The sequence below is a fragment of the Mastacembelus armatus genome, chromosome 12, assembly GCF_900324485.2.
Source record: "Mastacembelus armatus chromosome 12, fMasArm1.2, whole genome shotgun sequence".
NCBI classification, from domain to species: Eukaryota; Metazoa; Chordata; class Actinopteri; order Synbranchiformes; family Mastacembelidae; genus Mastacembelus; species Mastacembelus armatus.
In genome coordinates, this window is record NC_046644.1 from 12135578 (window position 1) to 12158911 (window position 23334).

A 23334-nucleotide genomic window follows, 5' to 3' on the forward strand; every position below is an offset into this window, starting at 1 on the left:
AGTGCGCAATGAACACTTTGTTTTGTTGTGTTATTCTTCCAATGCAAACGTATTACATTCCAATGTAATTAATCCACACGTTGGAGCATGTGGTCATTCAATAAGCGGTTTCATGTCAAGGTGAGCCCGGGGCAACGCCGCACAGACCACAAAAGAATGACTCTGAAACTGCTAAGATGTGGCACCTGAGATCGTTTTCCCATCGCCCTTCATGATTTACAAGCTACACCCGCCTTTCATGCACAAAACCGAATTCCACAAGTTACCCAGTCCTTTAACAATTAGACTCATTCTGTGCTCCGTGCCAGAATAGAGCAGCTCCCTCCAACAACTAAGCAATCGCTTTTCCAAAGAAGCTTTCTGGTTTTAATTTAACACGTGAAATGCTGCTAAAGATGCCTGTTCAATAAAAGAATGGAAATCCCAGCAGCGGCACATTAAATCCATGTTGACTCATCTGTTATTCTGTGCCATTAGAATTAGGCCTCATATTTGTTTGCTCATGGGCTTAAATATCTTGTCAATACATGTTTTCTCTCAAGCATTTTCTGTCTGCCCTACCCATTCTTAAAGTAGCTGCATTATACTGAGCCAAATCCTAACTGTATGGATCCTAACTGCTATTATGTTCTCACGTGGTTTTCTTGTGTTGACTACCAGGTACCATGATACAACCCTGTGAATCCATACCATGTTTTTGTTTTCATGACTCAATCATATGAATACCTTTCATATAGTCCTGTTAATGGACTATTTCCTTTTCTAATTCCTAATTGGACTGTATAACTGACACTGCTCTAATCCACATGTTGCATTTTAAATAATTCTCACATTATTGTCTTGCTAAAATATCTGAATATGCTTAAAAATTAATGTCCAGACAAGGATGGCATCTTTATGGAGTTTCCAGACATAACCTGACAATATTTGACATATTTAAGTTTTACTTAAATTACTAACACCCATTACTTTTGATACCGAGATGTGATCTGGATGCACTGTATATTAGCTGCTCTGTCACAACGGAAACCAAGCCAAGTCCCTGTGATTTAGGTGTTTCCGCGCTCCTTCACATCAGCAGTCATAATTCTCCCTGCCCTCATGATGGCTGAGGCATCATACTAGTTCAGGTGGACCGAGTGCACATTAGCTGTCCAAAACAAAATGAAATGTAAAAAAAAAAAAAAACAAAACTTTTTTTCATGTGCTTCAACAAACTTTACTGAAAATGACACTGGGTGTTGTTTCTCTGCCAGTGCATGCTGGGATAGGCTCCAGGCTCAAATTACCCATACAGGAATAAGCAGGTAAAGGGAATAAATGAAAGGAAATCAGTGCTTATATAAACAAACTCAAATGCATGAATGTATTGTGCATGGCCATTCAAAAAAATAATAATAAAAGACTGTGTTATTTAAAGGCACAGCCAGTGTTATTAGAACTTTTTATTGTTTATTAAATCTATTCAAAGTTCATCAGGAGTATTTAAAGTGTAAGAGAGCAGAGAAATACAAAGTTTAGTTGTGTGAATCGCCTGTAATGTTTTAATTTGATGTCCAATTTACTTACAGTTACAATCACTTATTACCTATCAACATTTAAAAAATGATTAGTAAAAAAATGTGTATTTATTATGTCATTGTATTTTTATCTTATGTGCTTTATGTATCAAAGCCTTATGCAATAGTTAGTATATGTAGTACATATATCAAACATATATTTCCCACATTAATGGAAGAAAATTCATCCATCCATTATCTATACCCACTTATTACTATTTAGAATCACAGGGATCTGCTGGAGTCTATCCCAGCTCTCTCTGGGTGGAAGGCAGGGGTACAGGACAGGTCACCAGTCCATCACAGGGCCAATAATAGAAGAACAGTAAGCAGTAAATAATTATGCCGTAATGTAATTTAACTATAACATTACATCATATACAGTATATAATATTCCACTGTAGGTTATAAATGACAACTATTCAGTCTTTTATCATCGCATATGAAAAATAACTTCAATTGAATTTGTAGAGAAATGACACAAACTGCGCAACGATATAGTTGTTAGTTGCAGCCGTAATTATAACCCAAACTACATTTACCCACATCTTTGTGACGGTAGATTTATCTTACACATTGTAAAGTTCTGTTACTTTGCTTATTCCTCATTCATATGACATTTTGTTTGGCAACACAGAATACATTTGGAGGTATTTCTTCCACGTCACTGCATTTGACATATTGGGCTAGTGTGAGGCACAGAGATATGGCAGACAAGAGGTCGTATTGTTTATTGATATCTGGAGCAGTGTCACCACAGGATTCCTCTGTGACCCTCCTCTGTCTCATACAGACAGAGCTGTGAAGATAATGGGCACCAAAAATAGAACCATCTCAGAGAGATCCTTTATGTGAGAGCGCTGCACAGTCTGCGGGTGTCGTAACTCCCCTGAGCTGAATACTTGAGTGACTATAATAAATATTAATTTGTTTGGAGGAGAAACATGAGTAAGCTGAACGAATCACCACCGCATGGGGTGTGGGGAAGAGACTCGTCACTCACACACAAGAGTCTTCTTTGAGCCTTTGTGTCACTGATGGTATGGGTACCTCAATTTTTGATGTCAAACATCCACAGAGCGCTGACAGGCCCTCAGATGGAAATAATGACTCCCCACAGATTTTATAAGAACATGTAACAACACTCACACAAACAACCCACATCACTGCAGCTGGTTTAGTTTAATAGAGAATTGTAAACAATAATGTAAAACAAATGTCACACACGGCCAATCACTTCTCTTTCTGTAGGCGTCTTTGGGTATCCTGTCTATTGAGTGCATTATATTTACTGCTTTTGTTTAAATCCTTGTGATTAGTGTGATATGATAAACAACTACCTGTTCATGGTTGTGTTAATGACTTTTCTGCCTCTTGGTTCTATGAGTCATCCCTCCATGTATCACGCACTAAAAGTGGGCATGCCTGAGCGCTCCTTGTCATTAGCAGTGCTTTCTTTGATTTATTGCATCACACTGTGCATTACGATGATGGAAGGAATATAATTCAATTAGCAAATCAACCAAAGACCAACAACAACTAATGCATTTATTTAAAGGATTGTTGTGATGTGGAAGTTAGTGCTTTGAGGTTCTTGTTGTCTGGCTGACTGTGGCTGAAACATTAGTAAGATGAGAAACGGCCTCATCAGAATTTTTGACACATTTATTTAAAAATTTAATTTCAAAAAAGAGCCACTTACCTAATTAGAACAATATGCGGTCAACAACAGGAAATCTGCTGAATGATCTGCTCTGATGCTGATGTTTCTGTTGTGGCAATGCCTCTGACTGGGTCTGATTAATACAACATGCACAGTGCAGGTTGGTTGGTGCTGGAGTGGGACATCTTCTGCTTGTCCCTGTTAGGCTAAATATTATCAAGTGTGTCTCATTTAAATACAAAACATGAATACTGTTGCAGGCCAGCTGCTTCCATTTTCATATGTTCTACTTTTACCTCACCTTACCTTTTACCTCATTTTACCTCAACATACACCTTGTATGTTTTACTGTAACATAAGACGTACAAACCGTGAATTTATAAAATAGAACATTTTGCTATAGATTAAACCATGTTAAAATGTTGTTTACATGTTAATGACACTATTAATAATCCAGTTTATACCACTGACAGGAGCCCTTCTTCAGTATGAGAACTTTTTCATAACGTTTACTTCGGTAAGTTTTTGAATGTTGGACTTTTACTTCTGCTCATTTATACGTTGTTGTATCTGAATACTTCTCCCACCACTGGATTTTGATGCTGTACAAGAGGCCCTAAACTAAAGACATGCTCAGTCTCAGTTTTGTCTTAGTCAACTGAACTGCTGTTCATTTTCTGACCTTTATTAGATTAGTTGATCTTATTAGTGTGTATTTCATCATGTGGTACTGCTGGATACTGTCAGTTACAACACTGCAGAGTTAAACAGCGCAGTGATGAACAGTAAGTAGGCCCATGGAAGAAACACCCATTAATAACAGTAATAACCCTAAAATAAATAGGATGTTTATGAAGCCAGTAATGACATAGGCTCTTAGAGGGGTGACGTTCTTGCAGGTATATTGCAAGATTAACTGCAATATACAGTGTTGGAGAAAATCTACTGAAATCCATCACATCACTATTAAAAACTATTTGCGGTAGATTTATTGCAGACCGGTAAAATAATTGAGCTGGACTGAAACAAGCTTCCATATGCACAGTAGCTCGGTATCACAGTGACTTTGGCTTTAGTGCTGTTTTCTGCATATAACTGTGTGCAGAAAAGCCAGTTGTCTGTCAGAGTGAGCTCAGCTGTCAGTGGGCTCAGAGCCCCAGATCACCCTTGGCACAGAGATGGACGACACAGCAGGTAGCCAGGGCAGATACTGGAGGATCCACATAGCTTTCAGCTGATCCATTAGGACATGTTACAATTCAGATATGGACCTTTGCCACATGCCCAGCTATTGTGGCACTCAGTGCAGTATTTCCATCTGTTTCCCTCATTGCAAAAACATTGTATGAGTATTTCTTGGCATCATTCACACATAAATTCAGTGTGCAAAAATATGTGTGTGTGTGTGTGTGTGTGTGTGTGTGTGTGACTGTACGTGTGTGTGTGTGTGTGTGTGTGTGTTTGTCCAAGTGTGTGTAAATGAGATCACTTGGTACTATCAAAGTGCAGCAGGACTATGACACTGTTATTAATAGAAGGGAGGAAGTAAGGAAGGTTAAATCTCACAGACACAGATACTAAAAGTGTAGGGGGAGCCATTTAAAAACCCTTACACCCTTTCAGACCCATGTCACTATTCAGGTTATATATTTACTGTACAATATGTTGATTTTGTGGTGGACTGAGGCAATCATAGTAAACTGTAAGATTTCATTTGACAGTTGAAAGAGCATTGTTTCTCTTTTAGGGTCTGTGCTACATGTAGGTTTAGTCTGTTAATGCACAACCTGTCATAGTTGGATTTTGTGTGAACAACTTGGTCAAGGGTGAATTATCACCCTAAGAGCCAATGGGAATGTAGTAAGCTCTCTCCCACGGACCAGTGACTTCATTGGGTGATGATGGAAAATAATGAATTCACCGTTGTTAGAGTGCAGCAGAAACTGTGAATGTTATTGATGTCTATGCATTTACATTTACTCTTCATACAGTAAATACTGATGAATGGTTTAGGGAATATTTTTCCCCTGAGTGTTAAGTGCTGGACAAGTGAGATATATATATACATACTCTGCACAATTTGGCTACAACCCAAACCCTGAAAACCTGCAGGAGCATGTGTTCAGTTTTCTGCCTGACAAAAGATGGATTGAAAAAGGAATTGTAGAGGAAATGTATGTATGCAGTGTGTATTGTCTGGTGGGCAGCATGGGTGTCTGTGGTTAGATTGATAGAGCTGCACATCCATTAATTGAGTCCTACATCATTCTTCACTGCCTGCAGCAGCCTGTGATCCTGACTGCTGATATCTACCTGGCATGACTTTGACCCTTGACTTTTGGTAGCTGTGAGTGGCGCCTCTTATTGAAGAGTGGTCATGTGGGATATAGCAGCAATGGCACAGTGTCAGACCTCTATGCTGGCTTTGTGGTTTTTAGTATTCAAAGTGTCCGCCAGGACCTCGTCCTACTGTGTTACTAAACAAACAGGACTGGCTAAGTACTGATCACAACCACTGAGCAAAGATAAAAAGCTCCCTGGGGACGGAGGATGCTTATCTTTCTTGCTGTCCATTTGTTTTATGTATCTGTATCAGTTTTCAGATTTGAACTATAACCTCTAGCCTTCAAGGCTGCTCGATGGACAGCGCTGTTAAAAGTGTGGCACATGAAGCTAGGTCTTGACTTTCACAAAGCTTCCCTGTCTCCAACGCAACAAGGTCACATTAATTGGAGAAGGAAGTGTTGAGGATGTCTTTGGGAAGGAGCGGCAGGGTGAGAGAGTGATAGCAGAGAGGGTCAGATCTTGTTTCTCCTCTGGTTCCCTGTTCTAATCCAGCCTGGTATGCGTTGGGATCAGAGCAGGTCCCTTTCGCTGCAGCCATCCGGTGAGTGTGCAGTGGGACGTGCTAAGTCCACATTTCCTGTACTGCTGCACATTTGTTGCAGAAAGCTCTAGATAACAGTCTAGTGGAGGCTCGCCCTGGGAAATAAGTTCACTGAAGAAAACTTTCAATGAAGTGACCCAACAGAAATGGCCCCATAGCTCATTTCAGGTCTTGACCACAGAAACATGGCACTGGGCAGCTGTGTGTTCCCCTTGATGTATTTATGTCAACCGCTTACATAAATACACTGTGACACACACACACACACACACACACGTAGACCTGTAAGTGTGCAGAAAACACACAGAAGTACATACTCACAGACATATAGTGACCCACACTGAAGCACAGTCACACATATATCATGCTCCCTGTCAGCAATACCTAGAGGATATTATGTCTCTTTCAGCAGACTGGACAGTTGATCACAGCACCATGGCCACCTTGAAAAATGCTTTTATTGTCATTATGAGAGAAGAAGCTCATCAGTTGATGCACCAGACTCACATATGCATGATTCAGTAACACAAAGGAATTGTAATATCTTTATTTTCTTTGGAGTAATGGTTTTACTCATTGACAGGATGATATTAATGCAAATCTGTACCAGGCTGGTTTAACAAAATCTTGTTATTGCCATGTGGGTTTTAGATGGCCAAGAAAAAATGGCACTACAGGAAAACAAAGAATCTTGTATTGTCATAATATAATGTCATTATAGCACAAAGTCATACACTCACCGAGGCTGACTATACACAAATGCACACCTCCATGTGCCCACCTGCTCAGACTGCTAGGGTTAGAAGTACAGGTTTTAAGTGCGGCCACCCATGTTAAAATGTATAAACTGGCGGTGCCAGGCAGTCTAAATCCATTAAGGGCAGATGTGGACAAAGGGCAGATGAACGTTTCCAGCACTGAAGTATATGACTGCTGATTATGCTAGAGAGGATGTGGCATCACCCTGTGTTTAATATTTCACTGCTATTAAACTACATTACTATTCCAACACTTCACAGACGTGAGCATAAGGAGTGTAAGCACATGTTGTTGCTCAGTCTTACGTACCAGCAGACAAACATTGCACAGTTGTTCTTGTTATAAAAAGGAGGACAAATCAAATGTGGCAGCAACCTTGAACTTTGTTTCATGAAAAGCACAGAACAAGTGGCTTTCAATAACAAACAGATCGCAGCCTACAAAGACACATTTGGATGTAATACAACGATAATCTAATCAGATCACTTGGGAGCAGAGGTTATGGGAAAGTGGACTAGCAATGTTAATTTGCTTCCAAGGTCAAATGAATTAGTCATAGCTACTGGTTGTAGAAGTAGATCTTTGGATCTTAGATTAAATTAGCTGTGTAATATTCAACATGAACTAATTCCACATTTTATTATTCTCTTACTGGCTGAGTATAAACATATTTGGCTCCAAACCAAACCAACTCACTACCATAATTTAGAATGACTTAATTCCTTTTAAATAACTTCAAATGAATCAGGACTTAGCCACACTGGTGAACCTGTGCATGTGTGCATCTTATTTTACAGGGATTACTGATAACACTGCGGAGCGTAAACTGTTGATAAAGAAATGACAGTTGAGAAAAAGGATGCCTGGATAGTCATGCATGTTATCATTATTATCAGAATATGGAGGTCAGGTTTGTTTGTTAATCACCAAGGTGTTTAGCTCCAAGTCCAAGGAGGATGTGTACCAAATAAGGCAGTGAGTCATGTCAGGGAGAGAGAATTTTTCACACTCTTTTCATTAGTTCTTTGGAGTCTACCTGATAGCTGAGGCAACATACATCGGGGTTCACAGGTCAAGGTTCAGGTGTCAGATGTTAAATTGCTTTGGGCAAATTTTTCTACAAGAAAATATTTCTAAAAAAAAAAAGTTCAGAAACATGTTATGGTTTAAAAGATAAAAAATTAATTTTAAAGAGACTTGTTCATTAAAAATCAGACTCCCCCCCCATTCATAGGATCTTATTCATCAAATCTAAACTAAGGGCAGTGAGGAGAGATCAGTCCTCTTAGGGCTTTGTGAGTCACATGACAATATGAACTTACTATCATGACAGTAACTAAATAACCTGCCCTCATATCCCACATCACTCTCATTCCAACACACTTTATCAGTTTAAACCGGAGTCGGAAAACGCCACAGCTGTTTTCTTGACCTGCGATAGGCGAGCTCACTGCAGGTTAGGATGCTGAGTCGGTTCATGTTACTAACAATTGGCATGTGTGAGTTCATGTGCAGAATCACCAGCAACACCGCTGACACACTGAAACAGCTGAGAACACTACGGATGAGCCACAGCTTTGTGAATGTATGTCACAGATAGACATATGGCTTATCTGTAGTCCAGACAGGTGATAAATCGATTGGCAGTTATGTATAAATATATTTACAGAAAGTGGTAGTACAATAAAGCTAGCAGCATTAAATGGTTCAGTGAATGTAAAAGGTGTCAAAATGCAAAAATATACAGTTAGACAAGTTCAGGTTTGCAGCCTTTGTGGTAAATTTTAGGTCATCTGAAGGGTCAATTATCCAGCTCTTACTGAGGATCAAAACACTCATGCAATCCTTTAGAGCTGGTTTTTTTTGCTCTTTAAAAAATGCTGTTTTCACCAGGGAGACAAGGGCGCAGAGGCCATAGCTTTGGAAAAAGATTGCTATCATATTTCCAATACATTTCATCTGAGAACAGAAGAACTTTGGTACCTGTCGCAAGCTTAAAACAGAGAGGTGTCAAAAGGGAAACGTGATCGGCATGTCTGACAAAGGGGAAACTGCTGTGAGGGATCAGTTCAGAAAGAGAAAGACCTGCGTCCCCAAAGCAGATGGGAGCTTTATCGTTATGGCCGGAGGGGGAGAGAGCCGAAAAAGAGGGGCGCGAGACCACAAAAAAGGCTGGAGACATGGCTGGACTGTGACACATGTCCCACTGTGGAGGGGGATTTTACTCACCAGGTCTTTGGAGTGTCATCATGTTACCAGTCCTGTCATGAGCCTCCACCCTGTCATCCTGTGCTGCATTGTTCTGTGCTGCATGTGGACAAGGGAATGAAAGAGAATAGATAATGAAAAGGAGAGTAGGCTTGGCAGTGGGAGTGAGCCACATTTTGCCCTATTGTTGGTGCGCTATTTTTTTTTTGAACATTACTAAAGTGAGGGATAAAACTGATCAAAGAGTTGTATATGATTGCTCTGGTGGGTGTTGAGGAACGTTAGCTAGTAAGGCAGTCAGAGTCAATAGAGCTGTGGGTCTGAGGTGTGACGTAGGAGGAACAAATGATGCTTGTCAACAGTGATATACTTCATCGTATAGATATTGAAAAGACACACCTGAGGAGCACTCCCTGAATACCACACCTGGGCTACGTTTTTATATCGCCCCGGTGTCTCTCACCATCTCTCATTCAAGGCTGCTCCTTGTATGTAGGACACCAAAACATTTTGTAGCTTTAATAACAACTTTTGTTCTGCTTCCACACAATGTTAGAACTAGAGAGAGAAAAGGAGCGAGTGTGTGTGTGATGATCTGATGAGAAGAGAGCGCCATAGTCATAACACACCCCAGATGTGCTTAAGCCCAAAATAAGCAATAGCTAAAACCAGTTTTACTATGTTGAATCCTATTTACACTGATATAAGGACAAGCCATCACTGGGACTGTGCATCTTCAATTTAAACAATGGAGGTGAAACACAAGACAGTTGACCAGCTACTATACAAAAATTGAAAATATAATGCGCGTAGATTACACAGAGCTGCATATGTTTCAGCTTTAAATGTGACCAGATTTTTACTGAGGCATTTATAATATAAACAAACCTTGTAACAAACATAGATTTAAAAGTATCAGTTAAAAATATGAGCCACTTGGCGCTAAGAAGCGAGTAAGACCATCCCAACCAAAAACCTCCATGTCAAATACCGTTGTAATGGGTCTGTTTTTCTACAAAAAAAAAAAGTCCCATCCGCACAATCATACATACACGTATTTGTATGCGCTGGTTAAAGTGGACCTTGAGATTTTTTACAGGAAGAGTGAGTGAGAGAGCTGCGTACCAGCCTGCTGGAGGTGCTGGGAGATCAGAAACAGTTCACCCCCAGGTGGTAAAACTAAGCTTTCAGGGGTGAGAGGTCACAGACACCAGTGTGGTCACACGCGTGTCAGAACACTATTTACAACTAGAGAGGCCCACCTTAGACCACCTACACCTACAACAAGCTCCAGTACTGTGCTTCAGGGTCCACTAGGTGGTAGTAAACCTACATATAATGTATCTCTATCATGATATCCTTGCATGAATATCTCTTATCATCAGTCATCAGTATATTTGGAATATGTCTGAATGCCAATCTTCTACTACATGATTGGAAAACTATGAAGAGATGAGAGGACTACACAGACATTCATTTGCTGCTGAAACATAACCATATAAGTGTAGTTGGATATGGCTTCAAATGCATAAGTGGCCATGCATGTGTGTGCATAACTATGTCCTTCATTTGAAATGGGTCCATAACATTAGTGCTCTTGTTCAAGGTCCCAAAGGATTTTGATGTAACAGTATTGGAATGCATATTGACTGTCCGGAGCAATGAGGCACACTTACTAAATTTATTATTAATGTATTTAAAATAGAACAAATATTTCTATGCAATGGGAGAGTATCATCTCTCACTGCAGGCCATTAATATCTTGATTTGCATTCAGGGATCATACACAATTATTCTCCTTCAAGTTTAAATTTAGGTTCATTCAAATTGTACATTAGAGGAAAATAACCTTTCTAAATTGGATACCATTTAAACAGCAGCTGATAATAAGAAAAAAAAGATCACTACAAAAACAGAGTTCATTTGCCAAGTCTGTTTGAAATCCACTTGATAATAAATTCTACTGCATATACATATTTATCTGTAATTCTGAGTATCAGCACAGACTCTAGCTATGCAGTGGTTCGAAAACAGGTGTACAGATTCTTTTCAAAAAGCCGTGTTAGAAAAATCATATGGCTTTAATAGTAGCCACCAAAAAATGAAGTAATGTATGGGACCCACATCTCAGAGTGATGTTTGTGCAATATCTGAAATGAATGTGTTCCTCTGTTGTGGGGGTGTGTTTGAGGATTTTCTCCCACAAGTATGAAAAGTCAACATGTCGCCCTCTGGTGTTTACAAGGAAAACCCATACTCTAGTTATTATGAGTAAGGCATATTTCAGTTTAAGTATGTGCTGTAGTAAGGTCTCGCTCCTGTGGCTGCAGCAATAAGTGACATGAAAACAGCAAGGAGCTCCTGTTAAACCACACACTTTGTGGATTCATAGTTTAATACTACACATGGCACATGATAGAGTACTGTAGCTGGGATAATGATGTCCCGAAACCCAGGTAGGCTACTGAAACGTAATTAAGTGCATGTAGTACATGTACATGTAGTACGCTGCATATTACTTAGCATCTAAACACTGCCATTTAAATGAAGTTGTGAGGTCCGTGATCTTTGCACAAATAAATCTAAATGAAACAATGTCAGAGCGAGAGAAAACAGGAAAGGGAAGAGGACATGGCGCAAATGCATCATTGTGTGGAGGCAGTGAGGTGTGTTAAAACACTTAATGCTTGGTGTTTTGATTCATTACTGGAGCAACCTCGAATGTGCTGTCATCACCTGACACTTTCACCACACATATCCTCTGGCTGTGTCAACCACAAGTCTTCAACATATTGCATCAGACTGCATATTCAATCTTGTCATAGGCTAATACAAAAACAGAATGCAAAACATTTTTCCTCACTATTGATATTTCTACACCTCACAGGTTTAAACAAAGCTTTTTTGCAAACCTTAGGCAGTGCTAATTGCACAGCAATTGCAGTTCATTGCAATATATGGTACATGTTTTTATGTCCACACAATGTGGCTGTTGTCAATAATGCTCTACACTTCAAGAAAGCTAAAAAAAAAAAATCATTGTCAGTCATCAACACATCACTATCAGCTTGTATAACTACACTGTTAAAGCATTTATCAAGGTATTATGGGATTCTCATGAGGCGCCGCATTATCTCGCTGTATGGAAATAAAGAACCAATGATTCTTTCCATAGTTCACTGTATCACTAAGGTTAGCTTTATTGATAATCTGGCATTCATGTGAGCCATAAATAAATCTGTAGTAGTCCATATTGGTATGTCTGCAGGAGCCTTTAATATAATTGAGTAGTTGATCCTTTATCCTCTATGTACAGTGCCTTTAGATTGTTTTTATTGTGATTTGGCACCATAGAAATAAATTTAATTCAACAAATTAAATTGATCCTCTGTGATGATTTTGTAGTGAACCTCCATCCTCTACTACTATTGCCAGTGCTGTGACATTGCACAATGTGAAAAATCTATAAAGGATTTTCAAAATGAACAAGAGCATACAGTGAAGACTAGTTATTCGTCACCTCGCTATCATGCCTGCACACAGATTATCTCCAGAAGGCCAAGAGGTCTTCGCCCGTGGCAGAGAAAATGGACGTCATTTCACAAAAGTGATTTGTGAGCACTGCTTACTCACAGATTACAAATCCTGGCAAACAGAAAAGAAAAAAAAAAAAACATGTCTTGTATCTGACTGAAGGAGAAAAAAACAAATGGGATGACTAGAAATTTATTGTAATTAATGGCTTTCATTGAAATAATAGTATCAATTGACTTTATAAATGTGCCTTCCTTTAGCAAAACGTTACATTTATTCTGCAGACCACAGCTTATGTCTAAAATCTCTTAAGGGCAGACTAATTCTCAAGTACAAGCTTTTTTTTTATTGAAACGTCCTCTTCACACCTCAGAGGGAGTGACAGAGGTGCCAGACTATTCTGACAGTAATTGGATGTTTGATTTATGTGGTGGGGTCACCACAGCAAACAAACAGCATGCTGATCCTCTGTTTGAGCTCGACTACAACAGCTGCTGTTATGGCTCTCTCTTCCTGATTCTCTCTTTAATTGCACCTTCGCCAGACTATTTCACAGCTCACTCCTGTGACCATATCATGCAAATATTTACTGCATTATATTATTGTAAGTGTAATAATATGCTCCCGCTATTTATAATGCAGTGTCAAACCACAAATGTTAATACGTCCAAGTGTCAACAGAAATCCAACCTTATGAGCTTCAGTGACGTCATGTTTGTTTTAACGGGCTCTTATTCTGATTGCATATTTATTACATTTATTTCATGTCCTCTGCATTCTTTACTTGGAAACACATCCGGTTTCCTTTGTGATGTGGCTGATTTACTGTAGAGATCTACTGAAAGTGCTCTTTGTCTGAGCTACATACAGAAAACAGTTAAGCTTTGTGCCCACGATCCTAAATGCTCTTCAAGTGAATCAGCTGGTTGTCACAACTGAGCCGCTTGACCTGGCAACTGACTGAAAGCAATATACAACCTAAAACAAAAAAATCAACAAAACTGCAGGCTGTAACTAATGTGTACCTTCTTATAAGGGTTCATTATAGTCAAGCTAACTGGTTGGAAAAGATTGCATGATAATAGGTGTGTTTGCCTTGGAAGTGCGGTGACCCAGAAGTGTAAAGACTTATCCTCACTCTGCTAGATAGTATCCCAAATGAATCAAAATCAGAAAAAAACCCCATTAAATAAGTCACTGCATCCTCTGACCTGTTTTGAACCCATGCAACATAAGTCAGGCGCTATGACAGTGAAATAAAGAGGACAGATTTCAGGGTAGAAAAGAGAATATTAAGGTTAAAAGGGGGTGCTGCAGTTGCCTGCTCAATTGTGCATGAGATGATAAACACCAAGAAGCTTTTATCTGAGTGCTTTTCTAAAGATTCACCTTACACAAGGATGAGCAAAGAACAATTCTGCTACTATGTAAAAGGTTTCAAACCACAACACTCCTCTCTGCAATTCCCAAAGCACCAGATGGGGTTTAGCAAGCATCAGATATGGCAAACAAATGTGCCACTGGCAATCAGTTTTAGACACACAGAAATCGATGCTTATGAAAATTAATGTGCAGAATATAAAACCTGCCTTGATTTATTAGAGGAAGCTGCAATAGTGCAACATGCAATTTGTATTTAAATGAGGCATGTATTTACAAAAGCTTAGATTTAGGTTTAGAGTTGTTTCATTAGGGTCGCCTCCCGGCAAACAGGTTTCAGGTTCTAATCCTCTTTGAGCCTGGGGCCTTTTTTGTGGAGTTTGCATGATCTCCCCATGTCTGGGTGGGTTTTGACAGCTCCCCTGGCTTCATCCCACAGTCCAAAGACATGCATATTTGGGTTAGTTTAATTGGTGACTCTAAATTGCCCGTAGGTGTGAATGTGTGTGTGCGTCTGTTGTGCCCTGCAATAACCAAGGTACCCTGCCTCTCGCCCAGTATCAACGGGGATTGGCTCCAGCCCCCACTGCTCCCATGGACAGTTCAAGGTAAGAGGAAGATGATGTATGTATGGATGGATGATCAGACCAGCATCTTACCACCTCACAAGCAGTAACACATACATAGCTGCATGTGCACACACACACACACACTCATACCATCTGGATCAATGCATTGTGCTATACGAGAGGTGTGTGTGTGATGCAGGGGGGGTGGGTCAATGTGCTGCTGTTTGCTTTCTATCTGTCTTTCTATGTATTGTCATATTCTCTCAAGCTCTGACACAAGCAGTGCACTATTGCTGCACTGTATGAGAGACTCGCCATCCACCTTGGGGATTAGAGAAGCACTCGTCAACTTTATCTATTTAAACTTTAACCGCTGTGGATTTTTCACCATTGATTTCACATCCTGTATAGCCTCAGTGTGTGTGTGACCCTGTTTACAAACACAGAGGTGCCCTGAAGAGGACAGGAGGGTTTCACTTTCTGGACAAGGTAAAGTAATACTTTACTTGAAGTTTTGTGAGTGAGGTTAGTTTGACTTGATGGGAACCTCTTTTTGTATGTTAGTATGTAAACCATAATAAGTTGTACAGTAACATAGTAACATAAATACATTAAATACAAATGTTAAAAGATGGTAAAGCATACGTGTCACCTTTAATCAGTTTATAGATTTTGAACAAGATATTTTATGCAGTGACACTAAAAAGCGACAACATATAACGGCAACATACTAACATAATTCTCATGTATTATGAGTCAGATACACCACTGCTCTGGGGGATTAGATGCAGCACCATCACTCATCTTAATTTTGGATCAGAGCACTGTGAGTCATGATTTGTATCATGTTCCCATGAAATATTACAACATGACAGAATTTATGCAGCATCTTCTGAAATTGATTTGGCAGTGAGCATTGTGCTGCATTGGCAAGCAACTATCTATAATGCAGATCAGAGGTGGAAAGAAACTGGGTTTGCGTAGGGTAAATGCTATTAACATTGTGCAGCTCAATGTGCACTCTCAATTCCATCACATTTACCAAACACAGAAATCCTCTCATAATCACCGTCATGACTGAGCTACATGGAACAGCAAAGTCCATATAGCCATTTTCATTATGATAAATGCTTTGACTTAATCACCTCATTGATAAACACTCCATAATTTCTAGCAAAGAAGTCTGTGGGCATCTATGTTTGATTTGCTCTATTATTACTTGAGTTCTTTAGAATGAATTGTCACCTACTGGCTGTCCTAAGAATGATCTCATAAAACAAAGAGTTCAATAATACTGAGTGAGAATCTCCACACTGACCAATATGGCCATTGTAGCTTCGCCCCTCTTCCATTTACCATGATTAAAACTTCGGCAACCAACAGTTTTAAAGGGTTAATAATTGATATTGAAAGGCACAGTCCATAATCTGTCTGATTCTATAAGCTGTAACACGTGTTATTCATTTACAAGAAACCAGGAAAAAACATACATACAATCTTAATCTGTCAGTATATTAAGTAAAAGACGTTTTTGGGGATATTTCAATTAGGAAAAGTGCAATGTGGGGAATTGGGACAGGAATGAGTGTTTCCCAGTGTCAGGCTTTGGACTGACTGAAGACTTAGACTGAAAAAAAACAACATGCTAATGGTTAACCAACATAAGATAAACAGTGATGTCAAAAAATATTTTAACTTATTTATTTAGCTTTAAACACCTTCGGATTTATATGGAAATATGTCTATGACTTGTTTGTATGCATGAGGTGCACACACACACCCTGTTTTGATAAATACCAGGTATGTATGCAGTATGTTCTTTGCAATGTGGTGTGAAAATAAAGAGTCTTGCTGTTTTGCAAGGCTGTATTTAAGATGCCAGTATACTCCATCCAAAACGCTTATCAGATAATCACATTGCCTTCGTCACCTCCTCCCATTATGCCTTTGTGCTGTTGCACTACCTTCACCTTTTACGTGAGTAACTGAGTGTAACACTAGCAAACTACAGCTGAAGTTAATGCGAATGCCATTGATTTTGCAATTATCTGATCAACTAATGACTAAACTAAAGTACTGGACAAATTGTGTACCTGTTGGCACCAAGTCCACCAAAGTTAGACTCTTTATCTACAGTATGGACTATTACTATCTGTACAAAATTTGGTAAACGTGAGCTTTTCAGTTCCGTTCCCTATACATCTAAACTAAAAGTCAGCTTGTAATGCAGTCTGAGCAGTCTGTAACAGCCAGCAGAGCAGCTACACTGCCCACCTGTGTTACAGTGCCCAACAGTGAGCCCAAAACCCCATAATTTCCTGTTTAAAAACTCAAAGTTTCACAACATCAGCAGTGATCTAGGAGGAAATGTGGGGATTTCCCCTGATCTCCTTGTGGAATTGCAGGACATGCTCAACATGTGAGCACTGAACAAGTATATTTCTAAAGCTGCAGACTGTGTGGGTGTGTCTGTATTTGCCATCACAGAAATGGACATGAAACCTGGATTCTATCGGCCAGTGGATGTCCAGGACCATGCTCACTACATTATTGCCTTTTTTGTCATTGTGATTGGAACAGTGGGTGTTACTGGGAATGCCTTGGTCATGTATGCATTTTTCTGGTGAGTGTCTTTCCTTATAGAAGAATAATTGTGAGGAATGTGGTTTTCTGTAATCATCAATTTTAAAGTGCATTATTTAGCTAGTTGTAAATTACTTGCTCTCACTACTTTTCTACTTAAAGCTTAATCTTTCTTAACTTGAAAACAGTACTTGATAGTAATTTACATTTTCAAAATGTGTATTACTCATTTCTCATTGCATCCTCCTGCCTTGGTTCATTACAGCCTTTCATTATCAGAGAAACTAATCTGGAAGAAGATGCAGTGCAAAATTATTAACAAAGCTCAAAAGGATATTTTCATTTTGTTTTTTAACTTAGATGTTATGCAAAGCCTTATTTTGACCCACAACATCTATCACATTTAGAGTTTAGTTTCTAAGTATCGAAAAACCATTGGAACAAATTATGAATTTCAAACACAAGACGTGCTCATATGACACAGTCACTATTTCATTTGAGTTGTGTTGTTTTACTAGAGTGTCAGTATTTTAAATATTAGCTAACTATTTTTATCAAATACTAATAAATCTTATTCCACAATTTTAAGATACTAATACATTGAAGAAATTATGGGAACTTTCTGTGGCTTCACCAGATACAGATACAGCCTACAGATGTAATTTGTGCCTACAGATGTAATTTGTTCGTCAAATGAAAAAAAAATGTTAATTTCACTTACCAAACTGAATAGTTTCTAAATATTTACTCATCATCTGTCAAAACCACTAGAAAGACAGAGATAAAGTTAAATGAAGAAATGCATGTTTTTTGTCTAAATTAGCCATCACATTTCTGCACATGAACTGGCCCTAAGAACAAATTCTGACTGTGGGAGCACAATGCTCTACAGTTTCAGTTCCACTGAAACTCAGAGTTAACAGAAACTGTTTGCCTGAGGACTGTTTTGTTAATGAAACAACACACAGTCCCTTTAGCGGCACATTGCATTATCACTTAGCATGTTTTCATATTTGATTTAAGACATTAAGATATTTAATGTCTAGCTGAATATATAATTGTAAAATAGTAACCATAACCCAAAGGCCATAAGAAGAGACTGATATACTGTACTTTCAAAACTGTATAGTATACTCTGAAATGTTTAGGTGTTGTTGTGATTTAGATCACTGAATGAGGAAACACTGTGTTCCTGTATTCAGAAGTATAATCACAAGCTCAACCAGAAAGGTCTTCAGCACAGCCTGCAGGCATTCAATAGCAGGAAGCAGCTTAATAAGAAGTGTACTGGATAGATCAATGCATGAAATCAATAACTACTTTATTTAAATACAGTAAACACTGTACTACAATCTAGACCACAATAAGATGGTAAATAACAGCTCGAGTTAATCCAAATAACCTTTATATGTAATGCTATGTTGCTGATGATAACATACACCCAGACTTACAGTATGTTGCTTGATTTTTCAAAACTTACTTAGTATTATAAGGGTCAGCGAAATGACAACACAGTATTGTTTTACTTCACTTCCGATTTCAGATTTGTTTTTAATCACCATGTGTTTCAGTAACAAGAAGCTACGGACTCCCCCAAACTTTTTCATCATGAACCAGGCAGTCAGTGACTTCCTCATGGCAATCACGCAGTCACCCATCTTCTTTGTTAACTCGCTTTACAAGGGTTGGATTTTTGGTGAAATAGGTATTTTTTTTTGTATTTTAAATATTTAACTATATATTATCTGTGTTGTTTATGTCTAGATACATATATTAAGCATTGCTGCTTAATTGTGCAATGTTAGGATATGTCCAGAATATATATAAATACATATATATTCACATATTTATAATGAAATAAAATCACAAGCAATTTGGAAAATGAATACATGTCTCTTTTTTCATTTTTAGGGTGTAAAATGTATGCATTCTGTGGAGCTTTATTTGGAATTACCTCCATGATAAACCTTCTGGCTATCTCTGTAGACCGCTATATTGTCATCACCAAACCTCTGCAGGCCGTGCAATGGACGTCTAAGAAACGTACTTGCATCATTATCACCGTAGTCTGGTTATATTCACTAGCCTGGAGCGTTGCACCACTTGTAGGGTGGAGTAAGTAAACATTTCATCATTGCCTTAAGTTTATCATGCTGCTATCCTCTTTTTTTCATGTTTCAACCAGATACACTTCTTTGTCTGTCTCTTTTTTTCCTAAGGTTCATATATACCAGAGGGCCTGATGACCTCGTGCACCTGGGATTACGTTACATCTACTCCAGCCAATAAAAGTTATACTTTGATGTTATGCTGCTTTGTATTCTTCATCCCTCTGGGCATTATATCCTATTGTTATCTGTGCATGTTTTTGGCAGTCCGCCATACAAGCAGGTGAATAAATGGAACTGAATTAAATATATAGGCCTCAGACTGAAAATAATTCGATAGGAACATCTTCACATCAACAATCTACTGTGTTTCTAAAGAAGCTTGAATTTTCTGCAATACAATTTGTAAAATTTAAAGCAAAAATATATAAGGTCAAGATCAATTTTATTTTTCATTTCTTCTTTTCTAGTTTCTCATTGTGTATCTACATATATTGCATAAGGTGTTTCTTGCTTGCCTTCTGTTTACTACCTGTAGCTGCAACACACTCGTAACCTCTCCATGATACATGTTTACAAGTCTGCAAATGCTATTTTGATTTCGTTGGTCTTCATCAATTTAACCTCTGAACAGGATTAAATATTGATCACAAAACTCCTTTATTCCTGCTGTCTGTCCAAACAGAGACTTGGAAAAGTTGGGGACTCAGGTGAGGAAGTCAACCCTGCTCCAGCAACAATCCATCAAGACTGAATGGAAGCTGGCCAAGATTGCCTTTGTGGTCATCATTGTATTTGTGCTGTCCTGGTCACCCTATGCATTTGTCACCCTGATCGCCTGGGCTGGGTAAATATGATTCAATTTAAAAATAATCTGTCTGGATTAGCTGTGAACACATATCCTGGTAGACTTTTGCATAAAAGATAAAACACACAGTATACTTTCTTGCATTGTGTAAAATAATTTAAGCCATCAGCCATACCTTGGAATATTGTGAAAAGATGACATGCTCTTCAACAAGGTCAAACTACAGTACCAGTATCATCATACTCTACTCTTTAAAAGTGCTTTACACTTTTCAGATACGTGAACATCCTCAATCCCTATTCCAAAGCAGTTCCTGCAGTAATAGCTAAGGCATCGGCCATCTACAACCCTTTTATTTACGCCATCACTCACTCCAAATACAGGTGAGTTCAGTCACTCAACTAATTGCTAACCTAAGCATGAAAAAGACAGAAGGCTTTTAGTGAGAAATCATTATTTCAACAGGGACACCTTAGCAGAAAAGATTCCCTGTCTGCACCTCCTAGCTCAGGCCCCCAGGAGGCACTGCGTGACAGTGTCGCACAGTGAGTCTTCCTTCACCGACTCGGTGCTGAGCAAACAGTCATCAGTCTCCAGAACGAAGATTCACAGGATTCCTTCCGTGTCTACAACAAACACAGTGAGTTTGGCTTCTGCACTGCACAGTTTGAGACAAGAGGCCTGCAGCACAATCAGCTGTGTGCTTGCACAAAAATCAAATATACAATATGTCCATTTAAATTGTGTTCTTTTTTATACTAAATTACAGACATTTTTGCTATAGTGACAAAATAGTAATTTGTATCAACTAGCCAACTTTGCCATATTGTAATTAACTAGTAGCACAAGTAAATGGCAAATAGAAGTTACAATAGACTCAAGTAAATGTGCATATCCCTTCCAGCAGGGTTGGAGTGATGTGGAGCTGGACCTTTCTGACCAGAGTCATGGTTTGAGGTCCAGCTGTTCCCTTGGAGCTCTGATGGACAAAGAGTATAAGTCACTGACTAATCAGACCAAGGATATAAAAAGCCAAAGTCAAGAGCAGGTAAGGTACGTGCTCATCATCCTCGCTGATTTTACATACCTTCAAGTCAGAGGCTTATAAGGTATGTCATATTAGCACAGTTATGTAGTCACATAAAGCTTTATTACGTTGATTACTTTTGTATTTAATTTCAATTCTCCTCTAGATTCCAGTCCCAGAGAAAAGCTCACTGTACAGATGTGACCACTCCAGTCAGCTAAGTCTCAACATCATGATGCTTGAGGGGAAGAAAAGTTGAGCCTTGAAAGCTGCAATAAAGAGAAGACTCAGGAAGATGAAGAAGAAGGGAGAGAGAAAGGACATGTACAGAGGGAGACACAACAAATACAGAAGGAGGAAGAGAAAGAGTTGCAGAGCCTCATCCAGGCAGACTCTCTGGATGTTAACGCATGTGTGCAGTCCAAAGCTGTCTGAAGACCCAGCTCAAAGAAAGGATTTATGGACCAAAGCTATTGTGAGGATGAACAAAGCACACAGACCTGTTGCTTGATTTACGGCCTCTCATCTGTTATGAACCATCAATTTATAACCATAGACTGTATTGACATGGCACACATGTCCAGTAGCTGAAAGAAAGAGAGCAGAGTGCACACATCTAGCAGCATCTAGCTTAAATGGCTCTGAACAGTTTATGGTAATCAGTGTAATAGAACAGGGGGTAACATTCAGCATGTGGTTTTATTTAACAAAATATCACAGTGCAAAATAAAAGGATGCTGATCTGAGAGCTGAAAGTCTGTAAGAATGCTCTGTTTAATCTGTATACTCTTTTACTCTGCATACATTAAAACTGTCCACACTTGCACCCTGCTGTTACCAAATGTCTTAACTTGAAATCTTTACATTACGTCTGACAGTCGGACAGTTTTCTTTTTTTTTTCTAAAAACAACATATTGAAGCCAGGAATGTGGTAATTACTGGAAAATCAGCACTTTTAAAAAATGTAATTTAAACTTTTGACTGTGTATGGTCATATTTTTCAGTCACTGTATTTTTAATCATCATTGCTTTGAGTTTGCTGCAGGAAAACCTCAGCCTCGGGATGCTCCCTATGCCTATGCTAACAAGAAACAAGACAGAGGTGCATGACAAATGTTTAAGCATGAACCTGACGACCTCCGGAGGAGAACAGGAAAACTAGCAGCCTTTCCTGTGGTGCCTTCAAATCCACTGCATTTGCATTAACTGCGATGCATGTAGTTTATTTGCTGACCACTAGAGAGCACATCAAATCTATGCCACTAAAGTCTGCATAAGCACTGAGACCTGCTTTGCAATAACACATGGTGAAGAATAATTTATGTGGTGGTTCTGCTATTAATGTGTGATATTCTGTATTTACACAGATAACTTTAAGCTATTTGAGGTCAGTGTCCAAGTCCAACTCATTTTAAATGAGTAATTGGTATATTTTGTATTTCACATACTGTATTTGTTCTGTTTTATTTATAAATCAGTACACTGATGTCTACTGGCCATATAATGTGTGTTCTTTATGAAGGAGGGATTTAGTGGAAAGAATGACATTGAACTTGTTGCAAGTCTTTCATCAGTGAAAAGACACACTATTAGAATGAACTTTATAGATAAACTCATAGTATGAGCTATGAGTAGCTTCAAACATGATTGTGGTGCATTCAGGTGCTGCAGACGTGACACTGACAACAAGGCTACCAAGAATAAAGATATAGCTTTTACTGATCAATACTGATTGTAATGTTAAAAAAATCTATTATTTATTTCTATTATAGAAACATGTTATATATATATATATATAATATATATATATATATATAATATATATATATATATATTATATATATATATATCTATATATATATAAAGATCCTAAGTTAAATGATTGCCACCTTTGCAACCAAAAAGTATTTACTGTTATGTTACAATTCAATATTTGTTCAGTGTATAAAAACAAGTAGCTTGGCCGTAGTGACTCAAATGCAATGTTGAACTAACGTTGGTTAACCAAGGCCGCGGAAGCACGGTGGCATTTCTACCAGCGATGGTTATGCACAAGGTGGGGCATGTTAATTACAGACTATAACGTTTAGTCGTTTTGGTGGAAGTGCGCGCTAAAGCTGCAGGTACATAATAAATTGTAGGCCACTGTTTGCTCTGCTGCAGCTGTTCTCCTGCAGGGCCATGCCTGCTGCACACACACACACACACACACACACACACACACACACACACACACACACACACACAA

General features: G+C 38.7%; 1 protein-coding gene across 3 annotated transcripts; it reads left to right on the forward strand.

Moving 5' to 3' along the window:
* Window positions 1-14817: 14817 nt before the first annotated feature.
* opn4xa (opsin 4xa) lies at window positions 14818-22410 on the forward strand. Of its 3 annotated transcripts, none has more exons than XM_026297473.1 (10): window positions 14818-15048; window positions 17047-17182; window positions 18714-18847; window positions 19054-19257; window positions 19362-19533; window positions 19936-20097; window positions 20334-20441; window positions 20524-20698; window positions 20963-21111; window positions 21252-22410. In XM_026297473.1, exons 2-10 carry the CDS (start codon window positions 17049-17051, stop codon window positions 21304-21306), a joined length of 1293 nt encoding a protein of 430 aa, XP_026153258.1. In that variant the 5' UTR covers window positions 14818-15048; window positions 17047-17048; the 3' UTR covers window positions 21307-22410. The 3 variants fall into 3 exon arrangements, with proteins under 3 accessions (XP_026153258.1, XP_026153256.1, XP_026153257.1); XM_026297471.1 differs by having other exon boundaries at window positions 20963-21106; XM_026297472.1 differs by having other exon boundaries at window positions 20966-21106.
* The last annotated feature ends 924 nt before the right edge of the window (window positions 22411-23334 follow it).